This window comes from Mesoplodon mirus (assembly GCF_964341445.2).
Source record: "Mesoplodon mirus genome assembly, chromosome: 12".
Classification (NCBI taxonomy): Eukaryota; Metazoa; Chordata; class Mammalia; order Artiodactyla; family Ziphiidae; genus Mesoplodon; species Mesoplodon mirus.
In genome coordinates this window covers 84,225,257-84,252,766 of record NC_138988.1, presented here as the reverse complement: position 1 = coordinate 84,252,766, position 27,510 = coordinate 84,225,257, and the positions used below count along the sequence as shown (strand labels likewise).

The 27,510-nt window shown below is 52.7% G+C and overlaps 1 protein-coding gene across 3 annotated transcripts; it reads right to left on the bottom strand.

Annotated features, from left to right (window-relative positions):
* Positions 1-566: 566 nt before the first annotated feature.
* GABBR1 (gamma-aminobutyric acid type B receptor subunit 1) lies at positions 567-27,316 on the bottom strand. 3 transcript variants are annotated; one of them, XM_082637479.1, is made up of 22 exons: positions 27,256-27,316; positions 26,718-26,814; positions 25,842-26,045; positions 23,465-23,485; positions 21,822-21,982; positions 18,323-18,457; positions 17,777-17,947; positions 16,617-16,718; positions 15,967-16,032; positions 15,332-15,523; positions 9,895-10,137; positions 8,957-9,020; positions 7,603-7,680; positions 6,088-6,238; positions 5,465-5,597; positions 4,028-4,144; positions 3,824-3,931; positions 3,308-3,401; positions 2,490-2,617; positions 1,802-1,930; positions 1,456-1,599; positions 567-771 (listed from the first exon to the last, which is right to left on the bottom strand). In XM_082637479.1, the coding sequence occupies exons 2-22, from the start codon at positions 26,812-26,814 to the stop codon at positions 598-600; spliced, it is 2,712 nt and encodes a 903-aa protein (XP_082493605.1). In that variant the 5' UTR covers positions 27,256-27,316; the 3' UTR covers positions 567-597. The 3 variants fall into 3 exon arrangements, with proteins under 3 accessions (XP_082493605.1, XP_082493607.1, XP_082493606.1); XM_082637481.1 differs by lacking the exon at positions 16,617-16,718; XM_082637480.1 differs by lacking the exon at positions 23,465-23,485.
* Positions 27,317-27,510: the final 194 nt, after the last annotated feature.

Sequence of the window (27,510 nt, the reverse complement as noted above, 5' to 3'; positions counted from 1 at the left end):
GGAGCCTGTGCAGTGGGAACGAGCAGTGGAGGGGAGGATGAATGTGTGTCTGGCAGAGAGGAGCATGTGAGCCTTGGCAACAAGAACGAGTGCCCTGCAGAAGCAAAATTCAAGAGGAGCAAAACTTGTGGATGTGTGGAGGGGCAAGTGGGCTGGAAGGAGATTAGGATGGTGCGAGAAATGGCCAGGCCCTGTTAGGGTAGAGAGAGCACTCTGGGGAGACCCCTGCTGGATGGGCGCAGAGCACAAAGGCAAGGGCGCTGTGGGGTTGCCATGGCAACGAGGCAGAGGAAAAGAAAAGGGTGTAGGTAGTGAGGCTGCTGAGGAGCCAGTGAGTGAGAAGCTTCAGGCCAGGTACAAACTAGGTTATGAAGTAGAGATAGAAAATCATACGAACGAATGAGAGAGAACAGGGCCTGGCTCTGGGAGTACTGGAGACCCAGAAAACCCCGGGACTTGCAGAGGGGCAGGTATTTACAAGAGATGGGATGGAGTAGTGTTCTTCCCACCTGGGGTTGGTATCCCCTGCTTCCTCCCAACCCCTCTCCCCTTCTCCCTCTCCCTCCGCCTACTGGCCTGTCTCCCCTTACACCGCCCTCACTTGTAAAGCAAGTGGACTCGACTCCCATCACAGCTAAGCCGGTCGGGGGGCTCAGGGGGCCCCCTGGGCAGGGCCCCCGAGGGGTCTGGGGGTGTCGGAGGGTGACGTCGGGAGCGGAGCTGCTGCCGGGACTGGAGCTGATGGCGCAGTTCAGAGACGCGCTCCTCTTTCTGGAGGAAGAAAACAATTGGGCGAGTGGGAGACAGGAAGTCAGGAAGGGCTGGGGGAGGGAAAGAGAGGCAGAGGAAAACGTGTGGGAGACGCAGGGGCAGGCTGGCAGAAGAAAGTAACACGAGGCATGGGGGAAAGAACAGGGAGAGCCGAAAGAACACAGTGGGGCACCAGGTGAAGAGATCAGGGAGACACAGGGGCTGGGGGGAGGGGACACAGGTGCACGCACACAGCTTCCAGTAACTCACGCACAGGTTGAGCTTGAGCACCCCCCAGCCTGACACTGCGCCGGCCTCTAGCTACAGCGGGGGCGCAGTGGACACCCTGGGGACCTGCCCAGACCCCTCTCACTAGAGGGTACACTCAAGCCCCGCAGCCAGCCACCCCCAGCCCAGGGCCACCCCCTCGGCTCCTCCGCAGGTCAAGCCAATTGTGCAGCTGTGCTCCAAGAGTCACCCCCACCTGCCGGGGCCAGCACCCGATTTTGCCTGAGGCCGGCTCCACCCTTTCCCCTTTGTCCTCCTCCGCTCACTCCCTGGCCCATTCCCTGGCCGCTTGTCTCCTGAGACCCTCCCTTGGTAAACCACAGGCTCCAGAAGGCTGATCTCAGGCTCTGCCTCCAGAAGCCGGACCTGAGACGTGGGCCTCCAGGACCCGCCACCAGCCCTGCCTTCACCGCACACCTCAGCAATGATCTTCTCCAGTTCACGGTTCTCCTTCTCCAACAGCCGGGACTTCTCCTCCTCGTTGTTGTTGGTCGAGGACCCCGTCTTCATGGTGTCCTGCGCCTCTGACTGCCACTCCCCTCGGGTGATCAGCCTGCGCATCTGGGGGTGGGGGGTAGGGGCATGGATGGCCGAGCAGGGACTGTGTCAGTGCTTAGCTGACAGTGGCTTGCAGTTGAAAAGAACGAAAACAAGAGGGACAAGCTGGGCCCGAAACAAGGGATGAAGTGGGAGGAGGGGACATGCGACGAAGGCGTGGAGGGGACACGGGCTGGAGAGGGTGGGAGGACACCCAGAACCGCACCTTGGGCACGAAGAGCACAACCAGGGTGATATACGAGGAGAAAACTATGGCGAGAGAGGCAAAGGCGAAGGCCGCGTCCTGCTGGCTGGACAGGATCATGGTGACCGGGGCCGTGATGAGGCACAGGACCTGGGGCAGAACATGTTTGGGGTTGCAGATCTGCCGGCTCAGACGAGAGCCGAGGTCTTCTTCCCCCGGGAGAGAGGCTATGGGGACAGGTTCCTGGGGAACTTTCCATTTGAAAAGGACCCAAAGTCAGGATCATCCTCAACTCTAGGTTGAGAAGAATGCCAAACAAACTGTTCCAACCCAGCTCCAGCTCGAGGTCAACCCCTCCCTCAAGGCAGGAGCTCCCAGGACCTCTATACACACATCAGAGTCCCCGAGAGCCAGTCCCTGGGCATCCCTGGCGATTCCAGCCTGTGAACCACAGACAAGTAATTTCACCTGTTTCTGCTTCCTCATCTATCTAGTGGGGATGCTAATATCCACTTCACTGGGTGGCTGTATGAAGATTAATATGTGCTTTATAGACTGTAAAGTGCTTAACAAATCCGAGACATTAAAAAATGTTTGAAGACTTCCACCCACCTGACCCCACATCTGGCACCTGATTCATCCCAGGCCACTCCACCTGGGTTGCTATAGTCTGTCCCCAGGGTCGATGCTAGGGGTCCGGGGAGCTCACCGCCACATTGTAGATGGCCATGCCCACAGCCCGGTGGTCGTTGATCTTCTCGGTGGACACGCTCTTGGTCTCATAAGCAAGAAAGATCCCCAGCAGCAGCAGGAGCCCCTTGTAGCCATAGAAAATGCCTAGGACAGCAGGAAAGAGCACGCGGGCAAGCAGGCCTTCAGGCTGCACTCAGTCCCCTGCCCTCTGTGCTCTTCACCTGCTGCTACTCCTTCTGGTCGCTCCACAAGGAAACGGGGGCCTCCTCTCCAATCCACCCATTCTGACCTAGCACACCCCTCCCTGTCCGCTGCCCCCACTGTCCACCCAACTCGCCCCGACCTCACTGCTTCCTCTTGGGACTAGGAACCAAGTCGCACAGGACGATGAGGGTCATGAGCAGCTGTCAGTCAGCAAAGGCCTGGGCCGCACACAGTGTCTCACTCCCTTATTCTCCAGGTGGGAAGACGGCTTTCCACGCTGAGGGTAGGTTTGCCATTTGTGCTCATAGGTCAGAGCGATGCTAAAAAGGCCAAAGAGGGCCTAACCCCTCACAGCCCCGGTCTTACTCCAGGGAGCTGACCAGAGATGGTGTCAGGTCTGGAGAATACAAGCTCGGCCTCATCCCTGCCTTAGACCTAAGCTCCTCATGCAAAAGACCAACTCTCCCCATTCTCAGAAAAGATTAGTGCAATGACAAACAGGAGGACATTCGCACCGGGTGGGCATGAGCTCTCTGCCTCTTTTTCCAAAGACACTTCTCCCTCCAAAGCTACTGTCCCTGCCCCACCCCACCCCTGCCTTAGTGGCATCTTCCCCCACATCCCACACACCAAGCCAGGTATTCATCTTCTTGGAGCTGCAGTGCTCCAGCTGGGGCAAAATAGACACGTCGATATCTTCCTTCGGTTCCTCCTTGGCAAAAGTCTAAGGGAGAGACGGGGCCACAGGAAAGATGGTTGCCATCCTCCCCTTCCCACCTCTGCTCAATCCCTGACTCCCAACTCTGCCCCCTCTTTCTGATGAGATCCTCAACCCTGATGCCAGATCCCATGCCAGATCCCGGGAGCATTTGCCTAAACACCTTAAAAGTGCTTGTTCCCCCACTTTCCATGATATCTGAAGTCCGCACATCCTGCCAGCTCCCCACCACTTCCTTTCTTCAGATGAATCCAGAGCCTCTGGCAGGGCTCCCTCCAGGAAGGAGGTAGAGCTGCTGAGATGCACTGGGCTGGAAAACACCTCCCACGAGCGGCTCTTCTCCTCAAGACCACACGCAGCCCCGGAGGCCCTTCCACCAGTGAGCCCCCCTCGGCCTCCTGACCACAGGGCCTTCTCCCAAGCGGTACCTCAATGGTCCGGTGCAAAGGGTCCACGATCTGCCAGATGGCGAGGGTGAGGACGTCCATGCCCACCAGCAGGCCCACCGTGGCATACAGCTTCCAGGGCTCCAGGGTCTGGGTGAACACACGGAGTACAGGCGTGTTGGGGTGGGGGTCCTCCAAACCCCGAGAGTCAAGGCGCTAGGGGCCGAGGCATCCGAAGCAGCTCACCTTCCTCCACTCCTTCTTTTCCTCCTTCTTTGTGAAGACCGTGTGGACCCACCAGATCTTGGTGAACATGGAGCCGTAGCCCAGGCTAAAGCCCAGACCCAGGAGCCAGAGGCGGGCCTAGGAAAGGAGAGGGCAGGAAAGAACAGGGCGGGGCAACAGGTGGGACTGTGCCAGGATGGGGCAGGCTGTAGGAGGGGACAGATGACAAGGCAGGCAAGACGCAGCCAGTAGGGGGGCGGGGGGGAGGGGAGCAGCGGGGTGGCGGCGAGTCTCCCTACCTTTCACAAATTCCTCCCAACCACCTTTGCTACTTTGCCACCTGGGTGATCGTGCTAAAAAGCTCTGGGTTTTAGTCACTTCTGACTGTTCTCTAGTGCCTACAGGTTGCAGCCTGAACACCTCCAGATGTGGCAAGAGGCCTTTCACAACACGGTCCCACCCAAATTCCCAGGCTCATCTCCCCCCAGGCCCTCACCTGCCCCGTGCTCCAGCCCTGCTGAACTGCTCATTTGCTCGCCCTCACCCTTGAGCTACTCTCTTTTGTGTCTTTGCTACCCACAGGATGCTCCCTCTGCTCCTGGAGTAACCATCCTTTATTTCTCCAGCTGACAAAACCCCCTGCATCCTTCACGATTCAAATGCAGCCTTTTGTGAGGTCCGCCCAGCTACTCTGACAGTGAGCTGCTTTCTCTTTGCTCCCACAGCAGATACCTCTCGTATGCCACTGCAGCTAATTATCTGCTCTCCCACTGCATTAGGTCTCACTGGGGACAGAGAGCCTCTGAGGAATTGTAGGTGTATGTGTGCGCAAATGCCATGTGCATGGATGCATGATCAGGACAGGCACAGGGCAGAGGACAGAGAAGGAGTGAGGAGGGGCAGGGAAAAGGGTGGGTGTTTCCCACCAGCATAAGAGAGAACCAATCAAATATTGCTGCTGAAGCAGCCCCAGAACCTTCCACGTACCAAGAGTCCCACAAGGCCTCCTCCCTGTGTGAGAGCGGTCCCTTCCCCCAGCTCTCCTTGCTGTTGGTTCAGATCCCCGCCTCCATCCTTCCGAACCACAACTAAGGCTCCCACGGGAGGTCCCCAGTTCTTGTTCTCAGCCCCCATGCCACAGACAGGACACCATTGTCCGAGGGTTCTCTGTGCAAGACCCCCTTCCTTCGCCTTCAATACCTTCCTCCTCTTCTCTGCAAGACATGCCATGGCAACCTTGGAACTGACAAGCGAGCTACAGAATGAAAACTTCTGGAGGCACAGAAAGAAGGGACGGAGCCAGACATAGACCAGAGGGGCGATGTCAGGAGAAGGAACTGGGACAAGGGTCAGGGAAAGACAAGGAGAAGGACAGGCAGGGGATGGTGCATCACAGAAGGCGCTCCTGAGGGGCCGGGAGAGCCATGCTCTGCGAGGGACCTGCCACCCCCTCCTCACCTGGCAGACGAAGGGGAACTGGCTTCTCCCGATGTGGTAACCATCCAGCCCGAGGGGGAAGACGGCAGCTAACGCCAGAGAGCAGCCCACAGCAGTCAGATTATTCAGGTTGGGCTGTGAGTTCTGGATATAACTAGGGCAGAGGCAGAAGGGTGGGAGAGGGAGAAGAGCAGGATTACCCCCCTCTCCAGGGAGGCTCAGCTCCCCAAACGCCCTACGAGGGCCTGACCCCAACCTCAGGGCCGGGGGCAAAGGAAGGCAGGCTTGGAGCAGGCAGCGGAGCCTCGAGAGACAAAGCCAGCTGGGTCATGGCAGGGCTGCAGAGGGCTTCCTGCACGGGACCCCGCCATACACAATCTATTAGAGCCGCACACTGTGCTACCCGGTCCCAAAGGCTTTTTTTTTTTTTTTTTCCATTAGTTGTTTTGGAGCAAGGATGGGAGTTATAGCTGGTTTCTCCTTTTTCGTTCCCACTGGTCACTGGGAAAGCAATAATTCAGAGTGGAAACCTCAAGGATGCACAGCCTCAGAAGCTACACAGTTTCCTTCTCACTCCCTTCAAGCAAATGACTGTTATCTTGGAGAAGCAGAAAGGACAGGGAAATGTCAGAAGAGAAACTTACCGGACATGGGAGTTATAGATGTTAAAGGACAGACAGACAACAGCTAGGACAATGCCCAGGCTGGAGAGAACGGATACGGAGATAAAGAGTTTCTGTGACAGGAAGCGGAACGTCTTGATGACCAAGGTCTGGTCAGCTGGGGGGGACCCTCCTGCATGGCACAGGGGAGGGGGAGGGGAGGGGGACGAGAAAGGAGGGAGGACAAAGGGGTGAAGGTGGGACGGGAGAAAGGGAAGAAGGACAAAGCTGCTGATGGGCACCCAGGTCTTAGCTCTGAGGACAGGAGGCCCTAACTGCCCTGAATAGGGGCTGCTGCAGGTCAAATGCTCTTTGATGCTGGGGCTCTTAGGAAACAATCAGAAATGAGACTAGAAGATGGAGCTAGAAGCTGAGCTGTATCACCGAAGTTGTAGAGTCTTTTTTTTTTCCGTTACCGTTTGTTCTTTGTGCTTTTCTGTCTTTCTTGCGGCAAAGGAAAACGGAGGGGAAAGAAGGAGATACTGAGAAATAAACTTTATGAGGTCTCTTACAACTCAGATCAAAAGCTGCAAAAGACAATCATAGAATCATGGAGCTAAAGTCCCTCAAAGTACTGAGTCTGGCCTCCTAACCTCAGGAGGAATTTTTTTTTAAAAACTGATCCGTGATTTTACTGTAGGCAGGGTGATACTCCCAAAGGTGTCTTTCAGTTATTACTAAAGGGAAGCTCAAACTTGTCAAAGAGTTCACAGAAAGGAAAAAAAAAAGACTAATTTCAATTTGCTTAGCTTTTTTTCTTTTTTAAAAAAAAAGCATAATTTAGGCCATGAAGCATTTATAGCAATACAGAACACTGTCCTAAATTCAAATTATAAAAAAAATGTCCAAACTCCAGCAGTACTGAGAACTACTAGATTTCAGCTGGGCGGGGCAGATGGCAGCTGTTTTCCACGGCTGTGTCTCCCCTCCCTCCTTAAGAGGCCAAACCTTTGTTTGATCAATAGAGCCCTCCTTTCGCCCACCTCCAGTATCTTTCCCATTTCCTATCATTTAGCTCACCAAGCACACAAAGAATATAATTGCTTCCTTTTTCTCTTTAAAAAGCACATTTTAGCAGAAGACAATTCAATGAGGTTTTGCAGCCTCTCCTACAGTTTAAGCAACCATTTTCCTATCAAAGCTGAAGAGGCAACTCTAGGATTAAAGTAGCTGGTTTAGATACCTCAAGTCACCAGAACATCTGGGAAACCCAAATGGAGTTTCCATTTCCCACCCCCTGCCTCTAATCCCCAGTCATCCCAGCAATGTACTATTTTTAAGAGTGCATTGCTACCAACCGCCTATTCCCTCTCCAAATACACCAGTCTCTCCTACCCACGTCTTGGTGGTTTTATTCCCTTTCTCTGAAACACAGCCCCTGGCCCATCTCCCAGCACATTTCAACCTAATGGCACCTACCACCCCACCCTCACTCAAACACCATTTTTCTGAATTGTTCAGAGGGGTTGAAGGAAAATATAACCAGGATCCACTTACCAATCCACTTATCCGTTTTGGACCAGGAAAGGTCATCCTTGGTGCTGTCATAATAGCCAATCTTCTTGTAGCTGCCACCTGGATGGACGATCACAGAAAGAGTGACCACAGGTAGGTGAAGACCGATCCCAGGCATTCTCAACCTCCCACTTCCCTAAAGTAGCTCTCCATGGTCGTATCTGATTTTCCCTTCACCTGAGCCCCTGAAGGATACTTGGGAGGACCTGGGGGTCACTTGAATCAGCAATCTGACTTAAAAGCACTAAAGGGTGGATTCCAAGGCAAGGCAAACAAATAAGAATATCTTATATGCTTAAAGCCCTTCAGTGAAGAAGGCTGTACAGTATGTCTGCCGCCCATTCCACAGGCTCACACCTCAGCAAGATGTCTCTCACTGTGATTCTGGCTTCTAAACCTTCCAACGTGTTTCTGCTTATTCTCCCTCTCATGATAGACAGAATCACAGGATCTATTTTCCAGAGGCTTTCATTTTAATTTTAGAAATTTCTCTTCCGTTGACTTGGCTTCTAATTCCTTAGACAAGCTGCATCTGCCTCTTAAAAAGCCACGAAGTGAAATTCAGTCACTCCTAAGATTTCTAGAGCTGCCCCAGTTACCATAACTCTCCCTTCTAAAGCCAATTCACACCCCTTTGACCATGACTGAAGTCTATTCCCTCTTGTCCTGGTTACAAAGAAGATCTGAGAGGGTGTGGGAGGTGGGGGGAAGGAAAGAAAGAAACTTTTCATAGGAGGCCAAGAAATGGTTCTTTTGGCCCTGCTCTAAGAGGCTGAGAGGGGGGTGGAGTTGAAAAACGAATTCAGAAGTTTTGCAAATACGTGAAGTGCGCTAAGGTATAAGAAAATACCATCTAGAAAAGCCAAACTATACGCACTACAGAAAAATTAGAAATAATTGTTTACAAATCAAGGAAGTGCAATGGATTCCCTTTAAAAATAGCAGGTTTTCCTGATTCGACTTTTCTTGAGTCCATGAGTGTGCCACTAACAAGTCATGAACCCCTCAACTCAAGCCACCGAAGGGAAATCTTTCAAATCAAAGTGGGGGCCACTGGGGAAGGAGAGTGGCTGTTTTCAATCTGCATGCACAATCACTGCAACTCAGAGAAACCCACCCCTAGCTAAGCTTTTTATTATCATTATTATTATTATTACTATTACTATTATTATTATTTAAAAGCTTGATGAAAACAATTAGAAGAGCGGGCAGGAGGTAGGGAGGCACCAAGGCAATCTTTCGACGTCTCCTCCTGGTGTTCTCCTCCCAGACGTTGTCCTGGCCCAGCCCCAGCCTGGCCCCCGACCTCCCCGTTCCCTCACGCCCCTGTGCTCACCCTGTAGCTGCTCGATGAGCGTCCACGCCATCCGAGAGCCACTGGCATCAAACACCACATGGCCCTGAGGCGGAGAAACATGTGGAGGAAGGCAGAGCGATAAAAGCAAGAGCAAAAAAGAACATCAGGAACTCTTTGAATCCTTATGTTTTTGATGTAATCGAGCTTCTGAATGAATTCTATTTATGGCATTTGTCTGCATATAGGACATACCCCAGATGCCTATACCCTAGATTTTAGAAACATTATTCTTTTGAAAAGAAGCTTCACCCAGGAGATTTGAATGGGAAAAATCCCCAGATAGAGCACCCAGGGGACCTGGCTTCTGGCCGTGTGACCCGAGAAAGCCACCAAATCCCTCTGGACACTGTTTTCCCCCACTTTAAAAGGAATAAGTAGATGATCTTTCAGGCTGTTTCCTCTTTTGAAATCCTATAATTTTCATCTGACTCATAAATATTGGGACTGAAGAGAAGTGAGGGGAGAGGTTGAAAGAAACGGAATATACCATTTCCCTTCTAGCCTTCCGTGGGGTTTTCTGGTTTGGGGGCTCCTACCTCCCTGGTCTGAGACCGATTATTATTATTATTATTATTATTATTTTGTGTGTGTGTGTGTGTGTGTGTGGTACGCGGGCCTCTCACTGCTGTGGCCTCTCCCGTTGCAGAGCACAGGCTCCGGACGCGCAGGCTCAGCGGCCATGGCTCACGGGCCCAGCCGCTCCGCAGCATGTGGGATCCTCCCGGACCGGGGCACGAACCCGTGTCCCCTGCATTGGCAGGCGGACTCTCAACCACTGCGCCACCAGGGAAGCCCTGAGACCGATTATTGCAGAGAGGTAACTGAGAAAGACAGAACGCATGTCTCCAGGAGAAGGAGCTGGGAGGGGTGTCTCTGGATGGGAGGACAGAGGCAAGTGAGGGGGTGCTGTAACTCACGGAAACACCCTCGAAGGACGAGGAGTTCATTGCCCGGTAGATTTGGTCTGTTATGGTCTGGTTGTTGTAGTTGAAGTCTTCCAGGCGCACTCCTGAACGGCCACCTCCTCCAGACGTCTTGTTCAGGGCCAATGCCAAGGCCCAGATGGCATCATAGGCCAGAGGTGCCTCCTGGAAGCCTCCCGTCTCCTCAGGGTGTCTTTTTAGTCGTTTGGTCAGTTTCTCCACAAACTCCTGGGACGTCTGGGGAGGGAAGAACAGGAGGAAAGGACTGGAGTGGGGGTGGGCTTCTGATTCTGCTCCGGCACTTCGACTTGAAAGGATGGTTTGTGTGCATGTTGTCAGATTGAGAGTATGTACATCCAACATCTTTAACTATAGCCACTTGTCTGTCTTAGATCAGAAGCTACTAGACTAGAGCAGGAGCTAGCTGGCTCCGATGGCCTCAGTGTGCACAGCTGCTAGCTCAGAACTGCAAACAGAGAAGTTTAATAAATAGATGCTCTGCATAATGAACAGCAAAGGATAGAAAGCAGAGAGAGGGCAAAGCAAAGACCTGGCTACGCCAGTGAGGAGTGGCAGCGTTGGTGTTCTGTCAGCCTTCAGACTTTCCCAATAGAGCTGACGCAGGAACTAACAGCTCCTCCAATTCTGAAAGAGCCCGGAAAAGGTGACACCACAGCCTTCCTCACCCTGTCAACCAGGAAGATTCTTCTTTAGCTAACTTCCTGCCAACCTCGTGTGCTTTCACCTCACTGTCTCTTGGAGGGTTTTCAGAAGACTTGGGACTGCAGAAACACCCTTCACACATTTGAAGTCAATTATTCAATCCTTACCCACACCCTTCCCAACCCTCCGTCTTTTTTTTCCAAGAAAGCTAAAAAGAATAATAGCTCCTTTAGCTCTGTCATGAAATGGATCAAGAGACCTGAATTTCTATACCCGGCAGTAACGTTGTTTAGCTAAATGACTGTAAGTAAATTGCTTCAGTTTTTGGAAATGTCTTCCGTATAATGGGGAAAATCACTTCTGCCCTGCTTTATCTCCCAGAAACTGTACGAGGAAAGGTTCAGTGGCCACCTCTTGGCATGGCACAGGTAATACACAGGGGCACTACACAACTCTGTTTAGATTTGGAATCTATTAATATACCAACATACTCTAATGAAGGAATGAATAGATGAATGAAGAATAAATATAAATCTTTGTTCCTGGTGCCCTGCCCACTTTTCCTTCTATTCAACTTTCTGGACACCCGGGGGAGTGGGAAATGCAAAGGACGCGCAGTGTGGTGCAGTGGAAGCAGCCTGGGCTTTGACGACAGGCAGGCCTGGGCTCTGCTCCCCTTGAGGACAGGACCAGGTTCCATTCTGCTCTTAAACCGCAGCATCCAGCACTATGCCCAGCCCATTCTGGACAAATAATAAGTGTCTATAGATTAGGGCAGTGAAAATGCTCTGTTTGGTGGGTACATGTCATTATACACTTATCCAAACCCACCCAATGTACAACACCAAGTGAGACCTCATGTAAGCAATGGACTTTGAGTGTCAATGATATATCACCGTAGGTTCATCGGCTATAACCACTCTGTTGGGGAAAGCCGATGATGGGGGAAGCTATCAATGAGTGAAGCAGGGAGCATACAGGAAATCTCTGTACCTTCCTCTCAATGGTGCTGTGAACTTAACCTGCTTCCAAAAAATTGTCTTTAAGAAAAATGTCCATTGGATGGATAAATGGGAGGATGGCTTCTAATTCTAACTAATCCACCTACCTGCTATATAATCTGAAACAAGTTATTAAACCTCACTATGGGGCTTCCCTGGTGGCGCAGTGGTTGAGAGTCCACCTGCCGATGCAGGGGACACGGGTTCGTGCCCCGGTCTGGGAAGATCCCACATGCCACAGAGCGGCTGGGCCTGTGAGCCATGGCCGCTGAGCCTGCGTGTCTGGAGCCTGTGCTCCGCAACGGGAGAGGCCACAACCGTGAGAGGCCCGCGTACCGCAAAAAAAAAAAAACCCTCACTATATAGTTATTCAGCTTTAAAATGGGAATAATATTAACTACCTTGAAGAGTTATTATAAGGATGAAATAACAACATGTATAAAATGCTGGGTACAAAGTAAGTTACATTTTCTCCTTCAACTTCATCTTTGTTACTAATATTGAAATCTGTAATTCCAGCTCAGTATTTCAAGTCCTGAATCTCCAACTGTCTCTAAGGCATTTGTAACTATATAATCAATAACCTGAAATTATAAGTATCTAAGAATAAGCTCTATTTTTCCAACACTCCCCAGTATATAAGATTGAAACCTTAGAATCACCTTAGACTCTTTGAAATCTCCAAGTCCTCTTAATTCTTTTGTTGAAATGTTTCATTAATATCACCACTCCTTAAACAGAATAATGTTAATCATAATAATAGCTAACATTTATATTGGCCTTACATATATCAACTTACTAAATTCTCCAATAATCCAATGAGGTAAATACTATTATATGCCCATTTTAGAAAGAGATAAGGAGACTAAGACACAGAACAGTTTCACTTGCCTGAAGTTATACTGCTAGTACGTGGAAGAGCTGGGATTCAAACCCATTCACAGTGCATACTCTTCCAACTACCCTACACTGTCTCTGTAAGCTGAAATGTCTCTCTCGAGAGCACCCGTTGACAGACAGCAGCTAGCCTGAGACTTTCTGAGTAATCCTTCAGCCTCCAAGTCCATCCGACCTTCAGTTCAAAGTAAACACTGCATCCGAAAATCACCCAGATGGGAAGAGAATCATCTGCTCTGCATGTCGCCATCCCCTGCCCAGATCCTCATACTCTCTGCTGGCTCCAGGTCACCACCACTAACACACTTGGCCACTGGGGGCACCACTGTCCCCACCCATGACTAAAATTACCAAAAAATCTCTCCCCTTTGGGTCAGCGAAGATGGTTGTAAATTTTCCAATGCAAATGTTACAAGGTGGCTTGAGGAAAACTGAACAACACAAATTCTGCAACCCACAGAAATTAGTGAAATGACCAAGTACAAATTTATGATCCTAAATTTTTAACAGCCCTGTCTGGCTGTCTCTCTGCATGAGAATAGGTGCCCAACGGTGATCTAAAATGTGTATCCTGAGGTAGAGTTTTATTTTCTATCATACCCAGGTCTGACGGGACCTCTATCCCAGTCAGAATCTCCTGACAATCTTACCCCCACGTGTGCTGCCTCTTACCTGATCTCTAGTACAGCTCCAACCCAGAGCTACTTTTCTCCAAAACCACTCTAATCCACTCTCCCATATCTGGCTCCTAAAAACTCTTTCTCTAAACCAGAGTTTCTCAATCTCTGCACTATTGGCATTTTGAGCAGGATAATCTTTTGTTGTAGGGACGATCCTATGCATTGTAGGGTGATTAGAAGCATTCCTGGCCTACTCATTAGATACCAGTTGTAACAACCAAAATTGTCCCTAAACATTGCAACCTCTGATTGAAAACCACCGCCCTAAGAGTCCCCAGAGTGTGTTCCCCAGACCAGTAGCATCTACATCCCCAGGGAGCCCGTTGAAATGTGAAGTCCCAGTCCCCACCCCAGACCCACTGAATCAGAACTTCCAAGGGAAGAGCCCAGTTGTGGTTCTGACAGAGGCTAAAGTTTGAGAACTACTGATCTAAACATAAGGCCATCCTTACAGAGTGAAGGCAACTCTGCTTCTTTTCTAAATCTCCTTGGCTCTGGGCCATAGACTCGACCCTTGCTTCTGGTCCACTTCTCTTGGTCCTATTTGATTCATCTACAACCTCTTCTCTAGTCAATTGTTAAGATGGCATCTACCCTCGGAAAAATCTTGGCCTCTTCACCTGGCATTTTAGGCTACTGAGCAGGCCTAGCAATAGCTCTAGACCTCAAAGGCAGACACCATCTTTCTCTAGAGATGAAGAGCCAGAAAGAGACCCTCCAACTCATCCTGTTCAAAAGCCCAGAAGTCCCCCTGTAACCCCAACCAAATCCTTGTGTCCTATCAGGGGCTCCTCTAGTTCCCTGCTATGGGGCAGAAGCCACTATTGGCAAGTCCTGGGCCCAGGGTACCAACAAGCCTTTCTGGCTTTGATTACCAGCTCCTCTATCTCCACAGGTTCTCAAGGACAACTCACTTCTCAGGTGCTCTACAGGGAAGTGATCTTGCAGAATTTTTCCATCGTATTTTTCAACCAAGATCCCTTAGAAACGTCCCAGGACAGTATCCATGATCAGAGTACCGGTGGCAACGGACCTTTCCATCACAATCCACTGCAGAATAAACTTCCTGAATTTTATTTCTCCCTTGCTCAAAAACTGTCATCTGCTAAACAGTGTTAGCTGATAAAAGTACAAGCTTGTTAGTGAGACTTCAGGGTTTTCCACGGGAGGTAACAGAGCAGAGGGTTTGGAGTTAGATTCAACTAGAATTCAATTCCAGCTTCACCACTCAGTAGCTGGTGACCTGCAATAAATCACTTAACCTGAGTCTCAATTTCCTGGTCTATAAAATGGAAATGAAAAGTCTACATCAGAGTATTGCAATGAAGATCACTGAAATCATGTATCTAAGCTCCTGGTTTACTACATAAAAGTGATTATTACTACAACTTTAAAAAAATAAGATATTAGGGTGGCTTTACATCATTCACTCGCCCCTAGCATGCTCTCCAAAGCAGGTATTCCAGACCTGGGGCTACACTTGGAATAATAAGCAGGCACGTAGGTTGCCCTATCAAGCTCACCCAAGATTCCCGTACTCTTTAAGATGCAGTGCAGAGCAAGAAAGGGGTCTCCCCGCCACGCCACACCCTACTCACTTGTGCCCCTCACCTATAGGCTGATTCCCACATCAGAGAGTGTATCTTTTAGCTCTAGGTCTGTCACTAACCAGCTATCTGGGGCTAACTGATTTCAAAAGTCCCTTCTACATCTAAAATGCTAAAAGAGAATCATTAAAAAAGCATCGGGAGCCAAGCTAATTGAGTATCAGTCAGGAGTGAATATTAAGCAACTCTAAAGTGCTCTGAAGTCACCAAGAAAACAAAACGAATGTTTGCCCAGGAACAGCGCTCCTATAAAGGTGTGCTTGCAGATACAGCATCTATATTGTCATTAACACCTCTCCCTCATTTGACTTCTTGCCAACTGCTCCTTATTTCCATGGTAACAGCTCTGCAACTCATCAGGGGCCCACTGAACACACCACTCTCATAACTCTCTCTTTCCTGCCCAAAGAAGTCACAGCAGAGGTGGAATCCACAGGAAACACGATGCAAGCAAGTTCAGGGTGGGCAGAGGCCCCTTGCCTTCCTAGACCTCCAAACGCCATACCTGTTCCCCTCACCTAAGAGACCCCTTCAGTCCCCTCCATCTGCCCAGGTGCCAGCTTCCAAGTCCTCACACACTCACCATGTTGGAAATGCTGCGGGTGTTGGCAGGGTTCAGCATGACAATCTCGGTGGTGATGTGGCCCTCCACCGCCTCGGTCATCTCATCCACTGTGCAGTTGATGGACGGGTCATAGATCTTGAACCAATTGTCCGCATACCACCCGATGAGGAACCAGACGTACTTCTTCCCGAAGAGCCGCTCCTTGTACACCTGAATGCAGAGGAGGAGGAGGGCTGGGTCTTTGTTTTGTTTCTTTGTCTTATCTCACTTGACACTATGCAGCCTCTTCGGATTCAGAGGAGAGCAGAGAATTGAAACAAGAAATCTACAAGTCTGGGGGTAGTGGGGAAGGCTGGACTACTCCTCCTTCTAAGTGCCTCCCCAGCCTCTATTTTTAAGTGGTCTTTTCCAGCCAGACAGGAAAGATGGGATTCACAGGCTCCTCCAGAAACACAAAGCGATAGGAAAATAAGACCTGGAGAGAGTGTCACATGTGTGAGAAGACAAGATGTGGAGTCAGAGCCAACCGACAGGGATTTTGTATTAATCCTCACCTCCGATCACTCATTCAGAGATGCAGAGGGGAGAGCCCAGGAGACACCCAAGGCAAAGAGCCCACCCAGTGCCCCTCCATCCTCAGATTCCAACTCCACCTCACAAAAAACTTTCCGGGCTTCGGTCTCATAGAAAAGTCCCACGATGATCCGGGCGTCTTGGCGCTACAGAATGGAGAGAGAACAGAGCTCCTGAGGGACGCCGGAAGGGACTAAGCCAAGCACTTTCACAGCTTTGATTTCCTGTCCCAAAGTGCTTAGTGCAGGGTTCTGTCCAATGGGTAGTCGATGAATGTCAGCTAGACGATGGAGCTAAACTTCCCCGGGAGACGCTGTTGCCTCACAGAATCGAAAGTATGTGCCATGATGCAGGTGGTGGCTAATGCTACAATGGTCATAAACCGCAATAGATTAATGTACCAAATCGACACATCGTACTTTTTTTTTTTTTTTTTTTGGCCGTGCAGGCATGTGGGATCTTGTGGGATCTTAGTTCCCCAACCAGGGATCAAAACCACGCCCCCTGCAGTGGAAGCACTGGAAGCACGGAGTCTTAACCCCTGAACCTCCAGGGAAGTGCCAACGTGTTGTACTTCTTAAACTTACACAATGTCATATGTCAATTATACCTCTATACCCAAAAAAACAAAAAACGAAACCTGTCCCTGCCTGACTCTCCTTTCCAACCCACCACTGTTTTCCCCACCCAGACCCTTGCAGGCTGGGCCCATCACCCCCTGCCATCCCACCTTAAGGTTTTTGACGGGCACAGCTGGATCTGAGAAGAAACTCTGACGGAAAGTAATCTCGATTCCAGCCTCCTTTACCCGTTCCTCCAGGTCGTCCAGAGTCTTGGGTGGGGATGAGGAGCAAATAGAAAAGACACAGGGTGCACAAAGGAGTAAAGACTGGAGGTAGGACAGTGGGCTGCGTTCTCAGAGCAAAGGAAGAGCGGTTCTGAACCTCCCTTCAACAGCCCTGTCCCCGGTGGGGAGAGTTCGAAGGAAAGCATCTGGAGTCTTAGGATGTAGCTTCCAGCTGGGAAGGTGCTTGGTGAGCCCCTCCTGAGGAACTGTGCCCAGGGAAGTCACCCCATCACCCCACTCCTACCTGACAGCAAAAGTGGGGGAAAGGAAAAGAGAGGAACCAGAAAAGACAAGACAGGGTCTAGTACAGGCAGGATGATGTCAACCTCAAGAGGCAAGTGGGCAGACAGACAAAGGATCAGAGAATGTCCTGAGTCACTGAGAGAAGGTTGGGGGAGGATTAAAGAGCCACCGAACATGAGAGTGAATAGAGGGCCCAAAGAACAGAATTAAAGGGAGGGAGCAGACTGTCTTCTCTGGGTACAGAGCCAGGTATTTCCTTTCTTCCCCCACAAATCTCCCTCTTCCCCTCCACCTCTCCTTGCATGTCCGCATCTCGGAATCAATTACCGGGCCATGTACATGCACGCGTCTGTCTGCCTCTTTCTTCTCTCTTCTCTCCTTCTCCCTCCGTCCTCCCTCTCTATTCCCTCTCTTCTCTTCACACACGCCCACCACCTCCCCTTGAGTGCCTCTGGAATCTACTACTTCCATAGGTTCTTATCTCATATTCTCTCCCTTATCTTGCCTCAACTTTAGAGTGAACCTACTTTAATAGAACTGGGTCACTTGGAATCTCTCTGTCTGCGGGACAGAGCCTCAAAGCAGGAAAAAAAAAATCCTAAAACCAGAAAGTTGGAGAAGGTCCCAGAAACTCAACTTGTTCATTCCTCTGGCTACAGGAAGAACATGCACTTAACCCACTGGGAATGTGTTCTCTTTTGATAAAGAATCAAGGTCTTTGCCCCCCCCAATGAATCCCGTGTCACGTCTCTCTGTGCTGCGATTTGAGCAAAGGCTCCCTTCACCCTGTGCCTCCTCACCGAGGTGAAGACCTCAGTGGTCTGCTGGATGGTGGCGATCTTCTTCCAGCCCCACTTTTCGAAGAGTTTCACCCGGGTAGGATTATGGAGTGTGGCTGACGGATGAGTTCGGAAGAACGTAGGAAACCGTTGCCGGTTTGACAGGGCCGGTGAACTGGAGCCATAGGAAAGCTATGAGAGATGGGGACAGGATGACGTGTTCATGGCAGCCTCACGAAGAGCTGCCGAGAATTCCTTCAACCTTTCCCCGCCTCTGGGATTCTCTCTCTCACTCTATCCAAGCCTCCCTACCTCTGCCCAAGGAAAAGTGCTTCTCAAAAGCCCCCTCCATCAGGGCGCCCTTTCACTGAGCTGACTTCCCACTCCTTCTGATGGAGAGCAGGTCAGCTGCAGCCCTGGCAGGCCAGTGTTGCTAGGAGGCCAACTAGCTCAGGTCTGCAAAGGACTCTATCTCGGAAGTGGGTCCGCTGTGGTCCGCAATACCCTCCCCTCTTTAGTACAGCCCAGGGGACAGCCCCACCTTCTGGCCCACAGGGCCTTGCTTACCACAATGAGGTTCCACATCCTGGCAGCCTCAGCCACGAGCGTGGACACAGAGCTGCAGCCAGGCATGAGGATGATCTTGATAGGGTCATTGTACAGCAGCTCGTACAGGTACTTGGTGGCTTGGCCTGGGTCACACTGAACGAGGAGGGAGGGGATGAGGGAAGCTCCCCCAGGGCTCCTCCCCTCCCTGCAACACCTACTCTTTTCTTTTCCCCCAACAACCTAGTTACTTCCCCCACTAGCCATCCCTCTGCTGAAACCCTTTTGCCATTATCACCATTTCTTCTCCTTCCTGAGTCTCCTTTCTCCTCATTCGTGAAACACCCTTCTCTGTCTTCCACCTGGCGCCTGACCCACGCCCTCTCCTGCACACACCCCCATCAGTATGTATGCAAACACTGCCTTCCCTCCTTTCAGCGCATCCTCAGACATCCCCTAGCCCACCTTCGCTCCATCACCCTGCCCCCTTTCCTCAGGTTTCTATGCTCCAAACATTTGTGAGTAGAAAAGAGTCTGCAGGAATATGAATAAATTTTTCCTCAAGTCCCCAGACAGCCTCCTTAAAGCCATATTATGAAGAGTCCTCCCTCACCTCTGCAAACTCCCCCTCCCACCTACTATTTTTTCTCCCTCTTCTTTTTTCAGGGCTGGAGATAAATAAACAGGAGAGAACAGGGACAAGACCACCAGGGGGTCCTGGCTCAGCGGATCCATGTCCGCCCGCTACATTTGACGGGTGCATTGGAAAAAAAAGACATTCAGGGGCGAAAGGGGGTGGGGAGAAACAAGGATGAGGGAAGAGCTGGAGAGAATAAATAGAATGGGATGCTCAAGAAACCAGATGCTTTTAGGGGTGCCTGAAAGAGAAGAATGGAGTTGGGAAAGTAAACAATGCAGACAGCTCGAGAGGAAGGCGCTCGAGGGGAGGAGGGGAAGTGGGAGGAGGAAGAGCCAGCCACGGGGCTCCCACTGCCTGTTCCCCTCCTGCTGAAATATGACATTTCAGAAGCTGCTGGAGCCCCAAACGAAGTGGGGAAGAAATGGAAGCCAGTGGGGAGCCAGGGAAGAGGGGACAGACAGGAGACAGAGGGGACTGGGGAGGGTGATATGGGGGTGGGGGGGCAAGCAGAAGGAAACAAAGAAGGCCCCCTAGTGCCTGCTCGCTTCCCACTGAGGCCTGACATTTGGGACACGGTGGGAAGTTGGAGAAGGGGGAGCCAGGGGAGGCTGGCCCAAAGAACCAGCTCCCCTGCTGCCCGCCCACCCACACCCCTGCTAAGGGCAGTGTTCAGTGTCTGCTCAACTGCGTGTTTGGAAGGTCCTGCATCCCTCCCACTTGGGCATCTTTGTGTATCTTTACCATTCTCACGCCCCACCTTCCGCATCTATCACTACAGATCCTGCCCCCAGCTTCTCCCGAGGGCCCTCTGTGGCCCTCGCTTTCTTGTCTGAAGAAAAGGTTAATAGAAACAATAAGGACAGATAAGAACACATAAGATACAGGCAAACAGGGCAATGTACGCTACGCCAGCGTCTCTCCTTCTGGCTCCTCATTCCTTCCCGACCTTCTCTTACACCCCTTTTCCCTTCCACGCCCTATTCATCACCGCACATCCCTCGAGCCGCGTGATTCTCACCCCCTCTCCAATAGACTTCCTCCGCTGCTGCTCTCGCAAGGAGCAAGGATCCGGATTTGCAGGCAGGAAACGACACTTCCCAGTTTGTCTGCCTTTCCATCTCCCCCTCGCTGCCTCTGCTATTTTCTCTTCCAGCCCCCCTTCTCTTGGGTCCCCATCTGCTCCCCAACACCTCCAGGGAATCACCTGTCATGGTGCATGAGTTTGAGCTCACACCCAGGGCTCCCCTAGCTCCCTTCAATCCCCTATTCTAAAGCCTGCACCCACCCCTCCCTGTCCCTCTCCCCATACTGGCCCCCCCCCCATAGCCAGTTACCTCTCTTGCTCTCCTAAGCTTGACTCCTCCATGGGATCTTCCTGCCTCTCCTACCCTAACTAATTCTTTTCCTGTGCCCTGTGACCCTTCTATAGGCACCCTGGGGTTAGCTTCATGGGATTTTGACTGGAAAAAGTGCAGATCCTTGGGACTCATCCCTGACCAAGGATTTAGAACCTGTATTTTTAACAAACTCCTCTGGGGATGCTTAGGTACACTGAAGTTTGAGAATCACTGTAAAAGCAACAGAAGGGATTCAAATTTCCCTAAGAGTCCTTGTGCCCTCTTCTCCCCAAGGGCCCTATCTTCAACTTTGCTTCTGCCCCTTCCCTCCTCACATACCTATATCTAGGTGTAGATTGCTGTTCTAAAGAACGTATATAAATCCTCAGTCCACCCCAGGTGTGAGATCACCAAGTGCTCCCCTCTGTACTCTTTCACTCTCCCCCAGTCCCTTAAGTCTCTGGGGCTTCCTATGAGAGAAGATAGATTTGAGGTCCCAAATCGCCTTCCTTCCGTGTGCCACATCCTTCCCCCATACTCCCAATCATTCATGTAAGGGACAGGGGTGGGAAAGGAATCTTGCAGGACTATCCCCTACTACCCCTGGACCCAAATTTTCTTACTTTCCTCCCTCTTCCTCTTCCCCAGCCCCCCTAACCCTACATCCCATTTCCCTTCTCACATCTCAGAGGCCACAGTGCTGCAGGGAAGACCCTTAGGAGCCGAGTTCCACATGATGCCCCAGGGTCTCTCCCCAGGGTCTCTCACTGTCCCCAGCCCTCCTCCTGGTCCCCCTTCCCCACTGCCACTCTTTCCTATTCTCTTTCTCTTCCTCGCGTCCTGACTCTTCACCATCCCCATGCTCTGCGGGGGCTCCTGTGTGGATCTGTAACCCCATCATTTTCCTAGTGCCTCTGCCCATCCCTTGACTATTAGCCTTCCCCAACCACAATATGCCATATAGTCCCACAACCCAGGAATCTGCGACAGGGTTGGGGATGAAGGGATGAGAAAGAGTCAGGTAGGGACCACAGCTACCCTGCTGTTTGTTGTGATAAATAAACTAGAGCGCTCAAGTCCCTCCACATTTTGCTCATTGGGTCCCTATTCCTTCCAGCTCCGACCTGCTGCCAAGATTTACCTTGTTACCATGGTAAATGTAAACCCCAGATCCAGCTCCCGCCTCGTCCCCTCCATCCCCCAACCCATTCCAGGGTTAGTTTACTCTCTGGAGGAACTGGATCAGCTTGTACCCTAAACCCATCCCCAGTTTCTCCAACCACCCCCCACCCCGGCACTTCCAAGGGTCTCAGGGAGCAGAAGGGTCAGCCTTGCAGCGTGATTAACCACCTTGAACCCCTAGACCCTCATCTTGAACCTCCAGCCCTTGAGACTCGCCCCGAGCTCGCGCACCCCCAGCCTGTCTTCTGCTAGTCACACATGGGAGGGGTCTGCCTGGCAACCCCAGGAGCGACTCACGCTAAGGTACATGCAGCTGGCCCCCTGCCCCCCACCTCCCACCCACTCCCATGTCCGGGGCTACCTTGCTGTCGTGGTGGATGAGCTTGAGCTCATAGTCCGGCAGGATGTCCCTGCGGCTGTTCACGTCCTCCAGCGCCATCTCCACCGCGGGCTGGCAGGCCTGGCCCCCCGGCCAGCCCCCGCTCATGGGAAACAGCGCCCCGATGTACACCGCGCGCCGTTCTGAGGAGGGGTGCGGGGGGACCCGCGGGTGAGGCCGCGGGAGATGAGGGGAGTGGGAGGCCCACGCCGGAGCCACCCCCGCCGCCATCACCACCAGGAGCGGCAGTGCCCACCCCAGCCGGGGAGAGGGGACCCCCGGACCCATGGCAGGGGGCGGGGGTGGCTGCTGGGGGAGGAGGAGGAGCTCAGGGGGGACACTTCTCCCGGGGAGGGCTGCTGAGGGGATGTCGGGGAAGCGCCTCCATCCCTGGTTTTGTGCGGAGGAGGGGGATAGGGCCTCGGGGAAGCAGGGGAGGTTGGCTTCGTACGGCCCCCAGGGCTCTAGCTCCCGCCACCGCCACCGCCACCGCGGACTCTCCTCGCGGACTGACTGACCGACCGAGGGGAGGAGGAGGAGGAGGGAGATGCAGGGCTGGGAGGGGGCTCTGACGTCAAGGGCGGCGCGCGGCAGCCGGGGTGGGAGGGCAGAGTTAGGGAGGAAGGAAGCGGGTGGGGATGGAGGCAAGCGCCGCTGTAGGAACCACAGTGTGAGAGGAGGGGAGGAGAGGGAGGATGCGACCCCTAGGGTGAAAGAGATGGACGAGGAAGGGAAGGATCCCACCTAAGGGAACATCAGTGAAGGAGGAACGAGGCGAAGGGGCGTGCCGGGAGGGCGGGGTGGGCGGAGGGAGCCGCGGGAGGCCGAAGCCATGAGGGGCGAGCGATGGAGAAGGGGAGGACGAGAGTGGGACGCGAGAGAAAAGGGGCTGGCGCCTAAGCGTCTTAATGGGGGTGTGAATAGCTGGGGTGAAGGACTGAGGGTGGTGAGGGAGAGGGCGATGGGAAAGGTTTTGGAGAGAGAGGGCGAGCTGGGTGGGGAAGAGGGAGGGCCGGGGTACAGGGGGAGGTGATGGGGGTAGAGGAAGGGAACACGGGGCTCGGTGGACAGAGGCTGAGAAAGGGTGGTGGGAGAAGGAACTGAGATAAAAGAGAAGGGGAAGGGCGTAGGGAAGGAAAGGATGTGGGGAGGAGCTGAAGGAGGGAGAGTGAGGCCTGGCAATGGGTGAGATGGCTGGGCCAGGCTGAAGGAGTCAGCAGGTGAAATCCTAGGAAGGGGGCAGGCAGGGAAAGGTTCCAGAGAAGGTCGGAAGGAACCCCACAGGGGAGGACGAGGTGGAAGCTCCGGGTCTCCCAGCACTCTGCCGCCCCCTGCTGGGGCCCTGCCATTTGGCAGAAGCGGAGTCTGGGAGGAGGCGGAGCCGAGGGGCGTGCAGCCAAGCGGGGAGATGGGAGGGACCGCAGCCTCGCAGAAAACCGGGACTGGAGGCTGGAAACAGGTAGGGAAAGAAAGGGCCAGCCGCGTACTGGGGTGGGTGGGGGAAGGTGGGGGAGGAATGGGAAGGATGAGAACTCATAGCCTAGGGGCAGAATCCCTGGGGGTGGAGGGTGAAGAGTGAAGGGTAAGGGGATTGCAGTGCACGCGATGAGGGTTTCTGATCTCACCTGAGTGTGGCGTTCGATTCACTGGCAGCAGGAAAGACGGGGATCAGAGAAGAGTTACCAGTGGTGCCCAGCTTCCCAGGCCTGATCCCCAGCCCCCTCCCACACCTGTCCATGCCGAAGAAGACCGCGGGGTGAGGGGGAGCAGAAGCCTGCGTTTCTGAGGGGAGGGTGCCTGGGAATAAGAGCAAGGTGGGGCTGTGGGTCAGGACTCGTTGGTTTTCTTCTTTTATTTCTCATAGGACAACAGAATTTGAGACAGGAGTGCCAACAGCTAAAACATGGGCAGATTCTGGTTTTGTGGAGCCTAAATATTATAAAATTTGGGGGTCTCTCTTTAAGAGAAAAAAATTACAAATGCAATTGATTTGAAACTATTGCTGTTAAAATATCTTACTTTTGCAATTTTTACAAAACCCTATGACCATGTGAACACATTATTAGAACCTTCTACATTATTCGAGCACAAGAAGAGGCCTGTGTAAGTGAGGAACCCTGGAGCTTAAATTTCATTAGCTTCATAGTAAATTCACCCCTGGCTGGGAGTCCCACTTTCCAGAATGGAATGATAAACTACAAGCAGGATAATTAAGTGAGGAAAGCCAGGTCCAAGGATCTTGAAAGGTAGAGGGTCTACAAAGGTAGAGGAAGCATGAAGTATGCCTGCATCCCAGGAGAGAAGACTGCAGAGGGAGAATCTGGGTGCCCAGAAAAGGGGGAAGTTTGCAGAACCAGATGGAAAAAAGGGGGGTGGTGGACACAAGATGGATTCCCTTGGGGAATGATGGAGGTTGTCCAGGAGGTATAGAAAAGGACTGTCCTCTTCCCACCTCATCCCTGGGTTGTCCTTAATACTCTGACAATTCTGCCCCCACTTTTAAGTCTTTTAAATTTTTACCCTGATAATTTTCCACCCCGGACAGTCTTTTCAATCTTATCGATTTTTCTAAATATGATATACGATTTATTGCTGAGTCTTTACAATAATTCAGGTATATAATGAAGGGAGAGGGATCAATTCTAGAAGAAGGTTATGCATAGAAAGTTCTAAGTTTCGAGACAGGAACTGAGGCTGGGGAAAACTGGAGTAGTTAAACCTTAAGAAGAGTGATGGAGGGAGAGATTCACAGGAAAGGAGAAAATGTGAGACCCAAGGATCGGGAGCATGGGGAAGATATTAAAAAAGAGAAAGGTAAAGGAAGGAAGTCCCCAGCATAGATAAAGTGGACACGGGGGACTGCAGCAGGAAGTGTGAGGCAGGTGGATGGAGGAAAGTATTAAGCATTCACCTCTGCCTCCCCCATGCCCCCCATTTTGTGTAGCACCCTATTTTTCCCCACCATCCATTCCCACCCCACTCCCATCCTCTGACAAGCGTCCTCATCTGCTGCATGCAGGCAGCTGTTCCCCTCACCCTGGCAGTGGGGCTTGGGGGTGCTCCACTGGCCCTGACTACAGATGCTCCGGGAGCTGCCCACCAGATGGAAGTCGGAGTCACACCGGAAATCCACCCGGGCTCCGTCCAGAGCTGGGAGGTCCCCACCCGTCAGGAAAACCTTCCCATTTTCCAGGGTCAAATAAGACTTGGAGCAGATTCGGACTGTGGAGACAGGAAAATAGAGACAGGCGAGTTGGAGAAGATTCCTTCCCCTTAGGGAGCAGGGAGGGGCCTCAGATTTGAGTTTGGGTCCACAAGCATCCTACTCTGCAGGAAATCAGGTGTTAAAAGGATTAGCTTCTCTAGCTGCCACTCCTCCCTTAACCCTGTAAGCATCCACACATTCAAAAAAAAAAAAAAAAAAAAAAAAGAAAGAAAAGAAAAGAAAAAGAAAAAGCATTTCCATCCTAGGAACCCAAGATGGAGCTATAAGCACATAAAATGGGACCTCTTCAGAGTCAGCTACAGTGGGCGGTTCTTTGGCTTTGAAATGTGTGGATGTATGTAACTTTAGATGCACAATCAGATTTGCCTTATTATCGCTGGCTTATACTCATGTTAAACTGGGTTTTAGTTTGGGGGTATATGGTCTCTCCGTTGGAGACAAGTATTCGAAAATGTGACGAAATCATTTTAGAATGTTTTTGCATAATCTGCCACTAATAATCCTCAAAGAGACTAACTCACAAGATGAATAACCAAGTTATTTTCTCAAATGGGCAGTGGCCTAATAAAGGGAGGATGAAATGAAATGTGCAGGCTGCTAACTTTGCTGCCTGCAACTGCACACAACAAAGCCCCTCTTACATAGTAGTTGTTCAATAAAGGTACTTGTGAATTTAGTTACACTGGATTTAAAGTGCTGACTTGCAAGCAATGATGCTAAGTTTGAGACAGGAAGAATTGGCTTGAAGAGGAGAGGGGCTCTGAGAGGCTACTCACCACAGCGGCTGGGTGTGTCCATATCTGTCCAGGAGCCGTTGGCCAGGCACTTGCGGACCTTGGGCCCCACGACCTCGCGCTCCCCCCGGCACACATACTCAATCTCATAGTCCACGGGCAGGAAGTTGATAGCCTTCACCTGGTCTCGAGTCAGGCCCCTGTACCTGATGCCCCCTTCCCAGGGCGGGTGTATGATCTGGCAACCTGAGGGGTGAGTCCAGAGGCAGGCGGAAGGAGAGGGATGGTGGGGAAAAAGGAAAAGGCAGAGTCAGCAGTGGGAGGCAGGGGAGGATAGGGCGTGGTCAACGGGCAGGTGGAGGACAAAGGGGATGGGATGAGGTGCGAGAGGGTGAGAGTGGGGAGGGGTACAGACCCTGGGCTGAAGGACACAGTGCAATGAGCCAGGGTCAAGGAGCTCACAAGTGGGAAGGGAAGGGTGCTGGTTGGGGTAATGGAGAAAAGTAACTAAGAAATCGTGAAGGGCTATGCTATGCGAGTGAGTTTGGTAAGAAAGGCTAAAGGAGAATGAGTTGAATTAGCATGGGAGGGGGTCTTACAAGGCCACCTGGGCAGCAAGGTGGGACCAAGGAAAAGGCGGAACTGAGGTAGCAATGGGGGGCCCAGAAAGAGGGGCAGGGTTGAGGGAATAATGCGGGGTCACAGAAAGGGGGCCTAGTGTGGTACCGGGGGCCGGAGAAACGGGTGCTGGGTAATAATGCGGGGTGATGGAAAAGAGGTCAGGAGTAGTAAAGTGGGGCCGAGCAGACGGGGCTGCCAGGCCGGGATGCTACGTAGGGCCGACGGGATAGTAGAGGGGATGCGAGGAAAGGGGGAGTGGAGTGGAGGGGTGCCCGAGGTCGCCGGAGAAGGGTGCACCTTCCGAGGTGGCGTTGGGGGTCTGCGCCCCGCCCGCGCCCGGGGGGCGGAGGAAGAGTGGCGCCAGCGGCAGCAGCAGCGGCAGCAGCAGCAGCATCTGAGTGAGAGGCGGCCGTGAGGACCGGACCGAGCCCCGCCGGCGCTGGCCCGGACCCGGGAGGCGGCCCGGCCTCCCTCCTGTCGCCTCCCGGGCTCCGACCCGGCTCAGCCCGGGGACCCGAAAAGCGCCCCGTGGAGGAGGCGGGGGCGGAGCCCGGCGCGGGGTGGGGGGAGAGGAGGAGAGAGAGCCTGTCCCCACCCTCCTCCTGCCTCCCTCGGCCCCCCCCACCCTCCCGGGACTCCACCTCTCACCACCTCCTCTCCCCCGGCCCCCGCGGCTCGCCGGAGCCCGGCTTCCCCACGCTCCTCGGATCGGCCGCCTCGCCGCTCCCGGTTCCTTCCCCGTCGCTCCTCTTCTCCCGCGGCCCCCCGACCCCCGGCTCGGCCCTCCCCGCGCGCCCCTCTCCAAGCACTGCCTCCCCCGGGCCCTGGCTCTTACCTCGGCGCGCCGGCCCAGCTCCCCGGCTCTCCCGGGCCTCAAGGCCCCAGGCCCCGCCGCTCCTCCCCGCTCCCCCCTCTTCTCTCTTCCACCTTCCCCCTCCTCCCGACCCTCCTCCCCGCGAATCCGGGCTCCTCGCCGGCCAGGGTCTCTCCCTCCTCTTTCACCTCCCCCAAACCCCACCCCCGTCTCTCCTTCCCCGGGGCAGCGGCGGCCGCGGGAGCGGGGAGCCGGGAGGGAAGGAGGCGGCGCCGG